This window comes from Amia ocellicauda, chromosome 8 (assembly GCF_036373705.1).
Source record: "Amia ocellicauda isolate fAmiCal2 chromosome 8, fAmiCal2.hap1, whole genome shotgun sequence".
In the NCBI taxonomy this organism is placed as follows: Eukaryota; Metazoa; Chordata; class Actinopteri; order Amiiformes; family Amiidae; genus Amia; species Amia ocellicauda.
In genome coordinates, this window is record NC_089857.1 from 33,656,761 (window position 1) to 33,669,036 (window position 12,276).

At 36.2% G+C, this 12,276-nt stretch overlaps 1 protein-coding gene across 4 annotated transcripts in view; it reads right to left on the bottom strand.

Annotated features, from left to right (window-relative positions):
* Positions 1-12,276, bottom strand: part of pcsk5b (proprotein convertase subtilisin/kexin type 5b) — a 117,824-nt gene that overhangs the window by 35,961 nt on the left and 69,587 nt on the right. For 3 of the 4 annotated variants that reach the window (XM_066711132.1, XM_066711135.1, XM_066711134.1), the window contains exons 13-18: positions 11,404-11,540; positions 7,188-7,313; positions 6,037-6,139; positions 4,103-4,296; positions 2,769-2,853; positions 204-307 (exon numbers count right to left, since the gene is read on the bottom strand). In XM_066711132.1, the coding sequence (XP_066567229.1) occupies positions 204-307; positions 2,769-2,853; positions 4,103-4,296; positions 6,037-6,139; positions 7,188-7,313; positions 11,404-11,540 (749 nt within the window). The remainder of the gene's footprint in view (positions 1-203; positions 308-2,768; positions 2,854-4,102; positions 4,297-6,036; positions 6,140-7,187; positions 7,314-11,403; positions 11,541-12,276) is intronic. The other variant, XM_066711133.1, reaches the window with a different exon arrangement.

The following is a 12,276-nucleotide window of genomic DNA, read 5'->3' on the forward strand; positions in this document are numbered from 1 at the left end:
ACTGTGGCAACACTCGGACTGTATCCTCTACTCAGTAGCCTGCCCAGTAGCAGTCTGTATTGCCCAATTCTTGTCACCAAGATTGTGTGGGCGAAAATTGCATTAATTTCTTGGAAGAATGAAACACCAGCTGCTTTGCACATGCAGGATTCAAACTGGGGTAGCATCGCCACACTCAGATCTTTTATAGTCATCTGGATTACCTGCACAAGTAGCACAAGCCCGGTTACAGGATTCACATTCCCTTCTATGGCCATTGTAGTAGCTTCCAGGGTCACAACTCATTAAGCATTTATTCCCCTGCAAACTAGAGACAGAACATGTATTGGGTTATTTATGTATGGATAAAGTTCGGTGAATTGTATACTGTAGAAGTCTTTATATATAAAGCAGCAAAACTGATTTGCTTTATAATTCTGCATTCATTCGATAAACGGTGAGCACAAGTGTTGTAACCTGAATCCCAAAGCATTGGAAAAAACATAGTTAATCTGAAAGTGAAGATCAACATAACTAACTGCATACCATGTATTGGAAAGAAATGCTAAAATACATTTTACTGGTATAATCCCATCATATACACTACCGGTCAAAAGTTTTAGAACACCCCAATTTATCCAGTTTTTATTGAAATTTAAGCAGTTCAAATCCAGTGAATAACCTGAAATGGTACAAAAGTAAGCGGTAAACGCGTGGGGTGGGGGTTGGGGGGTTTAAAAACCAAATCAGAGAATGCTTCACATCGTTAGAGAGCTGAGAGTGAAGAGTGTCAACACAACAGTGAAGAGTACATATGGGATTAAAGTGAAGCACTTGGATTTGGTGCCCTAAATTTCAATAAAAACTGGAAAAATTGAGGTGTTCTAAAACTTTTGACCGGTAGTGTATGATTATTCAATTTTAAACAAATACAAATATGCATTTATAATTTATAACAGGAACAGAAGTAAACTGGTATGCAGCAAGTTGTGAAAGTAACACAGTGAAAATTATAGATATATTCAATATATCTACATATGCACACAGACATTTGGAAAAGTATCCTAGACCATGCAACATCAGCACTGCAGGAATTTGTCATAAAAGGAATAACACCAAACCAAACAGATTGACCTATATAACACATAGCTTAATCTCTAAATTCCTCATTCAATATATTGGGCTGAGTTTTATGCAGGCAATAGTATATAAAACAATCCAGTCGATGTCAAACAAAACAGTTTTAAGGAAACACATATTTTAACATGTCTATTGTAAAGTAAACCTCATGATCTCCACATCTTTTTAAAAGAAACAGCTGTCTTTGGTTAGTAAATTTCCAAGAAAAATACTCTGCGTTCTTAACATTTTGCATTTGTGTGGAAATATGTGAAATCTTAACTTGTGTTTGAAATATTAGTGCTGGACAAGAAGAAACATCTTAATCTGAAACATATTTCACAACTTTTAAATATTCATAAAAACAACTTTAACCACTATTACACAAATACCACTGAGAATAAAGTTCTGCATACAGGCAACTGTAATCCAGAGTTTTTCCAGAGAATGTAGAACTTTAAAAACATACATCCGGTATATGTTTGCTTATATTTGTTCTCATTCACTTTGCTGAGGTGCTTTGTATTTTACAGATTTATCTTAGAAGAAAAAGCCACCATCCCAAATCAGCTTAGACCCCGTTCACACTTATTAGGCCGGCTATTATTGTTCGGTTCTATATTTTATTTGAAAGTAATCTTAACCCTTTGCAGCCGAAGCTTTCTAAAATAATTAAAAATGTGCTGGTTCAATGGGGAATCTAAGTCATATATTTCCCTTTTCAAATGTCTATTCTTGGTTCTGCAAGTCTAAAAGTGCTGTTATACAATTCACCCGAAAGCGAAGCACCTTTATTAGGACATCTGCATTAAATCACAAGAAATCGTGTGCATTAGTATGCAATCGTATGCATCGAAAGCAGCCTCTGTGATGCGTCGATTGTTATATCCTCAGACAGCAGCGCTGTGCACTTCCTGCGGTTTCTTTTTTAACTTTATCCTCCATCCACATTGTAAACAGCGCTTTCATTTCTGCATCGTCCCAGTTGTCACCTCTAACGCTGGCATTTGTGATTGTACTGCTCAGCTCAATATAATCACATTTCGGATTGCATAGTAAATAGCTGGTCTCGTATTAAAATGCACTGATTTGAGTGGAAACCTGCTTTGTTTAAATTTATATTGTTTTAATGCAAAATTCAGAAAAGTAATAAAGTTATGATACCGTTTACAATTTCACAATGCAATTTTCACGTGTAAAATGCATGCTGTTAAATTCCAGACTTCAATCATACTTAGTACAAGAACAAACAATAGCAAGTTTACCAGCTACCCACACTTTTATTTTAATCGACCGAGTAGTTTGAACTGTTTACATCATTATAACTCATTACTTAGCCTAGACTTATAATATATATAAAGATGTGAGCTAGCGAAATGTATCAGAACATTTAAGGCTATAGATCGATATGACATTCAAAAAATACTGTGACAATACTGTGTGTCCTGCAGTGGTGTGAGCTGTCTTGGTGCCCATGTTTATTGTGTGTTTATTCTGTGTGTCGCGTTCACATTCACATTTAGGCCGGCATTAGGCCGGGTCGAAAGATTTAGGCCGGGTCGAAATGCGGGACTAGTTTTGACCCGGCCCAGGGCCGGCCTAAATCTATGACCCCATTCACATATGAGTTAGGCCGGCCACAGTAAAGGACTACTGTCTGGATCTCTTACCTCATTCCTGGTCGGCATTCTGTACATACTTGAGAAGATGTGCATTTTTTACAATGTTCACTGCATTTCCTGCATACATTCTCATCTGTAAAGAAAACCAAATAAGTATTATACCAGAGGTGTAAAATTATGCTTTTTAATTCAGACATTAGGCTGAAATAGTCAACATGAGGGAGACACACATTTTGAGTTAAACACATTACAAAAAGACATAAATCAAAATGTGAGTATGCTTTTTTTCTTTTTCTAAAGATGTAATATTGTAGGTGATAACATTAAAGTATTTCACAATAAACTTGTCCTGGACTACTAGGTCTTAAACTTTGTGCTTTGAGTTGTACTTAAAATACAGTTTATCAGGACTGTATTTACACTGTAAATACTGATTAAACACTGATTAACTGAATTAAAACCACATATAAAAGTTAATAGTCGAAACAAAGCTGAATGAAACAATGAAAGAAAAATAAACCTGCTACATAATATCATTGTGTATGAGAAGGCTGATGTTTTGAACATAATCCCTATTCAATCTTAGAATGACTACTCCATTGTATCCTTATAATTATATTAAATCCCAAACAAATAAGTAATAATTACAAAGAAAAAAAGGTTTGCAAGGACAGTGATAAGACACTTGATTTGGTAGCACACTGATGCTTTCAACCGGTTAGGACAAGCCATGTGCTCAAGTATTTTCAGTGATACAAAAACTAATCACAACCAGTAAATAATTGAATCAAGGATGAAGAAAAAGTTACTTTATAGATTATTAAAATCCATTAAGATGGCTGGCATCACATGGTATGAAATGTGCACATTACAAGTATAACTCTTTTGAACAATTGCGGACAGAAGTTTCATTTTTGAATTATTCATAAACCGTTTTTCTGAGTTATGAGATGTAATTTGCTCTTGCCAGGTAGTACTTTATAATATGCACGGCAAAATGTCTGCTCTGTTCTGCAAACAAACTAAAATGTACCATCCTGATTTTGATTGATTCAATTTCCAGCAATGCACTATGCAGACAGTACTCCATACTTAACTCAGAAAGAATGAGAAGGACAAGGTTTCAGAATATTGACTTGGAATCTGTTTATTTTAAATTTTATGCACCATGCATATCATTTAATTAAAAAGCTAAAACAAAAATGAAAAACAAACATGAATTTAGTATCCAATCAATTAGGTTGCTTTACGCATCAAATTAAGGAATTCAAATATGTTTCAGTTCCATCTTTCCAATCGGTAATTTAGGCATTTGATGCTGCTGCAAATTAAATGGATTTGTCTGCAATGATTCCCGAGATTGAGATTAGGGAGCAACTTGCCATTGTCGAGGTAGAAGTTGTCAGGACAGCTGGACACACAGCTATTGGTCTCTTCATTCAAGTGGTGGGAAGGCTTGCAGGAAGTGCACTGGTCAGTACGGCTACCCACACAGGTTTCACACAAGCCAAAGCACTTCTTGCAACGCTTTCTGTCATCTCTAAAGAACCCTGAGGGACATTCAGAAACGCACGTCCTGCAGAAGACACATTCAACACTTAAAACAAGACCAGCAACTTTTATGTTCAAACTACAATAGACCACATTCACCACTAGCACCACAGTTTTTGCCTTTGGAAAAATACATTACAAAGCTTCACATTGACTTGCTGTATCATGTATGCTGGTACTATACAGCACATGTGCGAACAGGTGCCGATTTCTAAATCAAACAGCACTTATGGACATGAAGATCTTTATATATACTGGCTGACAGCCATAATATACCTCATCGCTGTAATTCTTGTGATGCAGCGATTCAAGAAATATAATATATTTGACCATAAGCCTACAAAAACATTAAAGTAAACAGACATAAGCTCTAAGTGATCGAAATCTCAGTCTGCCAAATAAACCATTGGTAAATGCTTCCTCTCATTCCTTTCTTTGTTTGTTTTTTTAGTGTTATAAATTAATCTGGTGAGGACCACACTGCAACATACAGTAGCTTTTTAAAACAATCTGATATACAGAAAGAGCAACTGCTGTCCAAAGTATTGTTCCATTAAAGCTAAACATACAGTGAAAAATAGGATTTTCACTTTTCCAAACTACCCTTCTGTCAGCAGTAAACAGCCATTGCATCAACTGGATGGATTGTACAGTACCATATTGATGGGACTGTTTGCAAGATCAATTAACCAAGGTATTACTTAGATTTTTTTGTTTGTTTCTTACCCATTTATTTTACATTGGCTGGGTAATTTTGATGATAAATCAAAACCATAGATATTTTACTGTGCTAATGTGAAGCTGCTGCATAATTCAACTGAATCCCTCATTGTCGTTAGTTTATCTGTTGTCTGGCTGACTGGCCAGCATACAAATAACACAAAATAAAGTGTACTTTTGTGACTTCCCAGTTACTGATTGTGTTGTTTTAATACAGATTTTCAGCTTGCAGAAATTGTATTTATTTTTACATTGGGTGGAATTATGTAATGGGAAATCCAGATGAATATAAATGAAAACTTATATACAAGAGAGAGGAGTCATTAAGGGGCACTTGCCCATTCCACCATACTTCTGTTTGTGGAGCAGAACTGCAGGAAGTATATGGAGCAGAGAAACTAAACTTCTGTATACATCAGCTTTATGTAAATGACCCTTGAGTCTATCAGTGATGTTTTCAGCAAAAATGTATTTCTTAAAATTCTCCTGCTGGTTTTCACTTGGTCTCAGACCTCTCACAAAAAAAAAAACACAGGGATTCAATTAAATTATATGGCATTGTGATCTTTGCCACTCCACATCTTAAAGTGATTGTTTAAGCACAGAAGCTGTATTTTATGTTCTGACCTTGTCATTATCCACCTATGATTCTATATTTAAAATGCATGTTAAGAAAGACATGTGAGGTCTACTGAAGTGGGTCTCTTAAATTGTCTGCACCTGCAATTGTTTGTATTGGAATACTTATTATACACCTGAGATCTGAAGGCCTGCATTTGTCCTTGTTTGGTTGCTTTCAATCAGTGTAAGACTGATCCTAATTGCAAACATACAAGATGTTCCCTATTAAGTAACATGTTCAAGAAAAACAAAAGAGCAAACCACAATAAAAGAAATTGCCAAATTAATGGTTACTCTTAGCCAGATGTCCACAATAATTGTACCTTCTTTTGAAGACACTGAGGACAGTATCTAATGCGCTTCAGTTTGCCTTTAGGATTTTATCTACCTCAGATCCCACTTCAATCAAAATTCACAGTCTAACCTTGTGTTGTTTTTAAACTTCAAGAAGTAGTGTAAACAGTTAATGCATTGATGAGGTCCAGGTCCTTCACAGCCATTCTCGTTACATTCAGGGTCACAAGGTCCTTCAAGTTAAGAAAGAAAACAAGACACTTAACTCTCAACACTTTGAGGTTTGGTTTCCCTTCTTAACAGAAAACAACCATTTTATAATGGAGTCATAAATCCCATCAATCCCCACTGCAATTATAGTCCAGGTGTGGTGTATTCAGATCTTCCCTTAACTTCTTCACTTATCTCCTGGCATAATGGGGAAAGGTGGTCACAGGTATGTCATTATTCTTCCATCTTCAGGAACATATGTTTGAGATTTCCTTGGCTGAAGCTTGTTTACTATACTTTCAAAAATCAGTTGTAGACCTTGAGGCTATGGGTCAAATCAAAACCCTTAACTGATGTGGACTAAACTGATATTAACCATAATTGTTGTATTTGTTTAAAGTTTGGTTTGCACACACATTTTTCTAATCTGCAGTTCTGTCTTACTACAAAATACTGGAAATCCCCAAGTGTCATTCACCTAAATTAAATTAATTATTCTTGTACTAAAAAGCATTTTTCTATAGATAAAATGGTTTTCAACTACATCCTCTTTCTTTTCATATATAATTACATTGCAGGGTGTAATGATCTAGGTGTCATTATGAAATCTGATATGAAGACCAGCTATAACCATATCTATGTCTTGGAATTAACATATCTTTTTTACTTTTTCAAGGGCATGAAACATTATATACACAATATGCCCCACATGTGGCAGATATTACTATGCATACAGTATAGGTGATTCTTTGTACATGAAACAGGAATCCCATTTTCCCTTTTCTCACAAGGCAGGACTTGTAGACATTAGAATGCACTTAAGCTTGGAATTTAATTTATTTTCCCTTCATTGTATACAAATTGTTAATGGTTTTATTCAGAATATCAGGCTGTTATGTTTTGAGGTGTGAATGTGCATATCATTTCAATCAAGTGTCTTCTTTAAAACAAAATCAAACTTTCATGATTTGCTTTGTCATCCAATCTCTTTTCAAAACTACAGTTGTCTTCAGCAGGGCTCCAGCTATAGTGTGTATCACTGTCCTTGCAGTTAGTGACAGCTGGACTTACCATGGTACTCCTCTATGCCACAGTCCTCTTCAACGACGTCTGCTGACCGTGGTTTCTCGTAATGTAAAAAGGAGTATGGGTGAACGGAAGTGCCATAAAGAATGAGTGACCACTCTTTTAGTTTTCCTGTAATTTGTAGATGAAGAAAACAGCTTTTTTTCCTGAAAGTGATGTACACATTACAGTATATAATTCAAGGAGTACATTAATCTGAAATATAATGAAGTTAACAGAATGGAACCAGATCCTTTGGCTCTAAAAGAGCCACATAGAGATAAACGTTGTGGCTCTTAAACGTTAAACTTTTTTTTTTTTGTATTGCCATTTGATCATTGAGAATTGAATTACATAATAATGAGAATAGAAAATATTAGCAGTTTTTCGTTAATAAAAATATGAATTTTAACAGGATGACCAAAGATTTCCATTTCTTGAATAATTTGACAAGAAAGAGCAATCAACTGTAGAACAGGCATAATTGTGCCTCCTGTTAAGAGATTTTTAATAAGCAGCAAGTAGATGATGTAGATAAACTATACTATAGATCAGAATTATTGGAGTGGGTTGATCTAAAAATAGAACTTGCACACAATATTTCTAAAATTGGTTTTATGTTTCTTTACATGTTACTATACATAAGATGTATAGCACTTTTCTTGTTCAATTCTATCATTTTTTATTTTTAAACTTACCAAATAATGGTGGATGTCAAAAGTCATCATGTATGCTCTTAAGGTTTCAGGATGTTCTGTGTCATAACTTCCTGGATATAGGAAACAGCGAAAAATCTACAAAGCACCAGATTTGTTTTCCCCACAGCAACTCGAGTCATATTATCAAGTCAATCGAGTGTTAGCATTTCTTACTCCTTGGTAATAATTAATTTCCATAGACAACATGAAGTGATAAACTGTGAAGACAGGGTCATTCTTTTCTCCTTTGCAAGAGCAGAGGAAATCAATGCACAGCGGAAATTATTTTTGCAAGTAAACAATTCCACATTAAAAAAAAAAAAAAAAAAAAAGGAAAAAATCTTGAATCTGCTGATCGGTGATCATTTTGATCACAGTGCATTCCAACATTTGCATCACTTGAATTATACCACTCGCCTATGCTGGTTTGTGTGAATAGGCTAAAGCACAGTAATATATGTTATAGTGTGTGATTTTTGGAATTGGTTGTATTCGCAAAGGTAAATAGTAACTTTCTAATTCCAGAACAATCTACACAAAGTAAATTTTGTCTTTTGTATAACTGGGGTTGTTTAAAAATATATGCTGTCCCAACATTCCAGCTTGAGGTGACTACGACACACGCACAATTTTTTTTTTGTATGATCATAACGATCATAATTAATTGCTTGTCGTTATTATTGCTTATCAAGTTTTGTCCAAACTGAAATGAAAACATTAACTTCTGTAAGTACCCAAATATAAAAAAAGCAAACAATGAAAAATGAGCTAGGTAGAAAAATATTTATTTATATGTTAGCAGAATCTGTTTTTGATATGTTTCACTCAATTCCCACAAAATATCCACTAAGAGATCATGGTGTATGTGAAAACACCAATGTAAATGAAAACGAGAAAAGCAGAAAATAAATACCTAGTCAAAAAATTACAGTGTTGAAGCCAAGTGTCTGGCCTCAGAATTCAGGTGGAGTACGTGCAGAAGGGTCAAGTGTGGGTCAGACAGTTTCTGTCTGATAAGAAAGTTTCTGCCTGATAGTTAAGACAAAATTAAGCCTTAATGTCAAACCGCATAGTCAAATTGAATCCTTGTTCTTTTTTTCTCTTTTTTACTAATTTTGAATATTATTGTAACTTTCCAGTGTGCAAAATAACTACTTATACGATTTCCATATAAGGAAATGTAGTAACAGTACACAGATCTGCCTGTGTACAGAGAATCCTGCCTTTCTGTCCAGCACTGCCGAATAAAGCGTATAGACTGATTTGAACCCAAACCTGAAGTGAAGCATAATTTCTTTGACAATAGTATATTGTAAATACATTTTTGGAGACCCCAATCGACACCTAAGGAGTTTGCTCTGTTGCAGATAGCAGCTTTTAAATTTAAGTCTGAATGAATATACAACGATCAGCCATAACATTATGACCACTGACAGGTGAAGTGAATAACACTGATAACCTCGTTATCATGGCACCTGTCAGTGGGTGGGATATATTAGGCAGCAAGTGAACATTTTGTCCTCAAAGTTGATGTGTTAGAAGCAGGAAAAATGGGCAAGCGTAAGGATCTGAGCGACTTTGACAAACAACTGGGTCAGAGCATCTCCAAAACTGCAGCTCTTGTGGGGTGTTCCCGGTCTGCAGTGGTCAGTATCTATCAACAGTGGTCCAAGGAAGGAAAAGCGGTGAACTGGCGACAGGGTCATGGGCAGCCAAGGCTCATTGATGCACGTGGGGAGCGAAGGCTGGCCCGTGTGGTCCGATCCAACAGACGAGCTACTGTAGCTCAAATTGCTGAACACACAGTGCATCGCAGTTTGTTGTTGCAGACCAGTCAGGGTGCCCATGCTGACCCCTGTCCACTGCCGAAAGCGCCTACAATGGGCACGTGAGCATCAGAACTGGACCTCGGAGCAATGGAGGAAGGTGGCCTGGTCTGATGAATCACGAGTTCAAGGTGTTGAGTTGGCCCCCAAATTCCCCAGATGTCAATCCAATCGAGCATCTGTGGGATGTGCTGGACAAACACGTCCAATCCATGGAGGCCCCACCTTGCAACTTACAGGACTTAAAGGATCTGCTGCTAACGTCTTGGTGCCAGATACCACAGCACACCTTCAGAGGTCTAGTGGAGTCCATGCCTCGACGGGTCAGGGCTGTTTTGGCGGCAAAAGTGGGACCTACACAATATTAGGCAGGTGGTCATAATGTTATGGCTGATTGGTGTATATACACTGTATATATATAATTAGATTAATTCTCAACTCAGTGTATTATAGATTGTGGCACATGTACATGTAATGTAGTGCAATGAAAATAGTGCTCTATGCAAAAACAACCAAGGGAGAATCTGAAGTACTCAGTAGTCTTTTTGAAATATAAAAAGCGTGGCTATACTGTATGAAAAATCTCAGAAACATATTTCCAGTAAGTTTTTGTTGTTTTTATTTATGTAATTTAATAACCCTTAATCTAATATCTAGCATTAGATTTGATTAGGTATAGTGTTACCAAAATGGTTTGAATAATCTTAACAGAATACATAGACTGTGTTTCAGGAACTGTATGTGACTGGATGACGGAGCCCTGGATCTTTCACCCACACCAGCACACCTTTCCTCCACTTTTGACAGACCAGGAAGAAGAAGAGGAAGCAACACGAAAGAAAAAATCACGTTCCAGTATGTAAAACTGTCAGGGACATGGCAATGATGAATCTGTTTCATATGGCGTCTCAGTGAAACGGTATGAATAATAAGGAAATTCTGAGCAACAACAATCATGTCAGTTATGGATTAAGTAAAAATATTATTATACAACACACCAAATTTAAACTAAATGGATTAATTATTGTCATATTATTAGGCATTTCTTAAAATGTTAATATTGTTTAAATATAGTGTTGTTAGGGTGATCGTTAATTCTGAAGGAAAAAAAAAAATCACAATATAATTATTATTATTGGGAAAGACGTTATTGCTAATGCACCACTGAACATAATGACTTGAGTTGCCATGGGGAAGATTTTGTAGTTTTTCCGCTGTGTTTTTGTAATCCAGGAAGTTATGTCACGACACATTCTGAAACCTCGAAACAGCTTTATTTTTATTTTTTTAAGTTAAAAGTTGCTTATATGATAGAATCAAACTGGAAAAGAGCTATACATCTTACGTAAATATTATAGCAACACATAAAGATGCATAAAACCTTAATTTTAGGATTCTCGCGTGTTCTGCTTTAATAACTTTACTGTTAAACAAATACAGGTTCTGTATACGAGGAAAGGACTGAGTTACTCAACAGCACAACATTTTAAAATCAGAATGCCATCTCACAAAATATAAAACCTTTGGTCCTGTCATCGTCACGCAGGCTTGGGTAATATGGGTGTACAGTACCGGCTGATTGAGCTCACCTTGTCACCTTGTCAACTGTGGAAGCCACATTACTCACTTCACTTTAGCTTTCAGAATAGCTTTGCTACTGCTGTCGATTTTCATTCCTCAATTTCCTTAAAATCTTACCTGGTACTTTTTGACTTCTCAGCTGGGATGGGGTATCATGAATCTCAAGAATCCAGTCTCCGGCAGCCTTCTCTCCCCAGCAATGAGTGGTCATGAATTCCCAGTTCTTGAAGCCTTCCATTGAATGATCAAATAACCTAAACCATAACAAACAATTACATATAAGCTGCATATGCACATACTATACAACAGTAACATAATATACAACAGCCTAATCAGATCTCTTGGGCTTCTCACTGCATATGACACTATACTGAATCCTCACTCCTGTGCTGGGTCGACCACAATTAAGATTTCTATACATAAAGGGTGAGTATGTCACAGCAGACCCTTTCTTAAATTTGATGGGGTTTAATTGTCAACTATACAGTTCTTTCACTGTTTCACAGCTTTTCAAACAATCCATGCAGGTTCTTCATATGGTGAATGATTAAACATCATACTCACAATGGAAGCTTCACAGGGAAAAACAGTGTTGAAAACAATTAACACAGCAGGTTCAAAAGAGAGCGACAAAAGGCAAAGAAAACACCAGCCATGTAAATATGGCTTTGATTTGTACAAACAAATTAAAAATCAAAGGAGATCCTTGCAATCAATCAGAAATTAGCCCATATGGGGTATGGCCTGCCAGTTTAGTGTAATGAGCAATAGGTCCTGTTGTTAGCTTACACTTCACAGGGCATGTGTAGTGCAGCTGCTTTCTTTCATTTGGGTAAGGGTGGTTGCCCATGCAAACAAGCACATATAAAGCCTAGCAACGGGGAAACATTTGACATCTGGATGGCGGGCACTCAGATCAAAACACCTGACATTTATAATACCAGATAACAGGGACACTTAAATAACATATGTCCATGAAGGTGGTAGTAG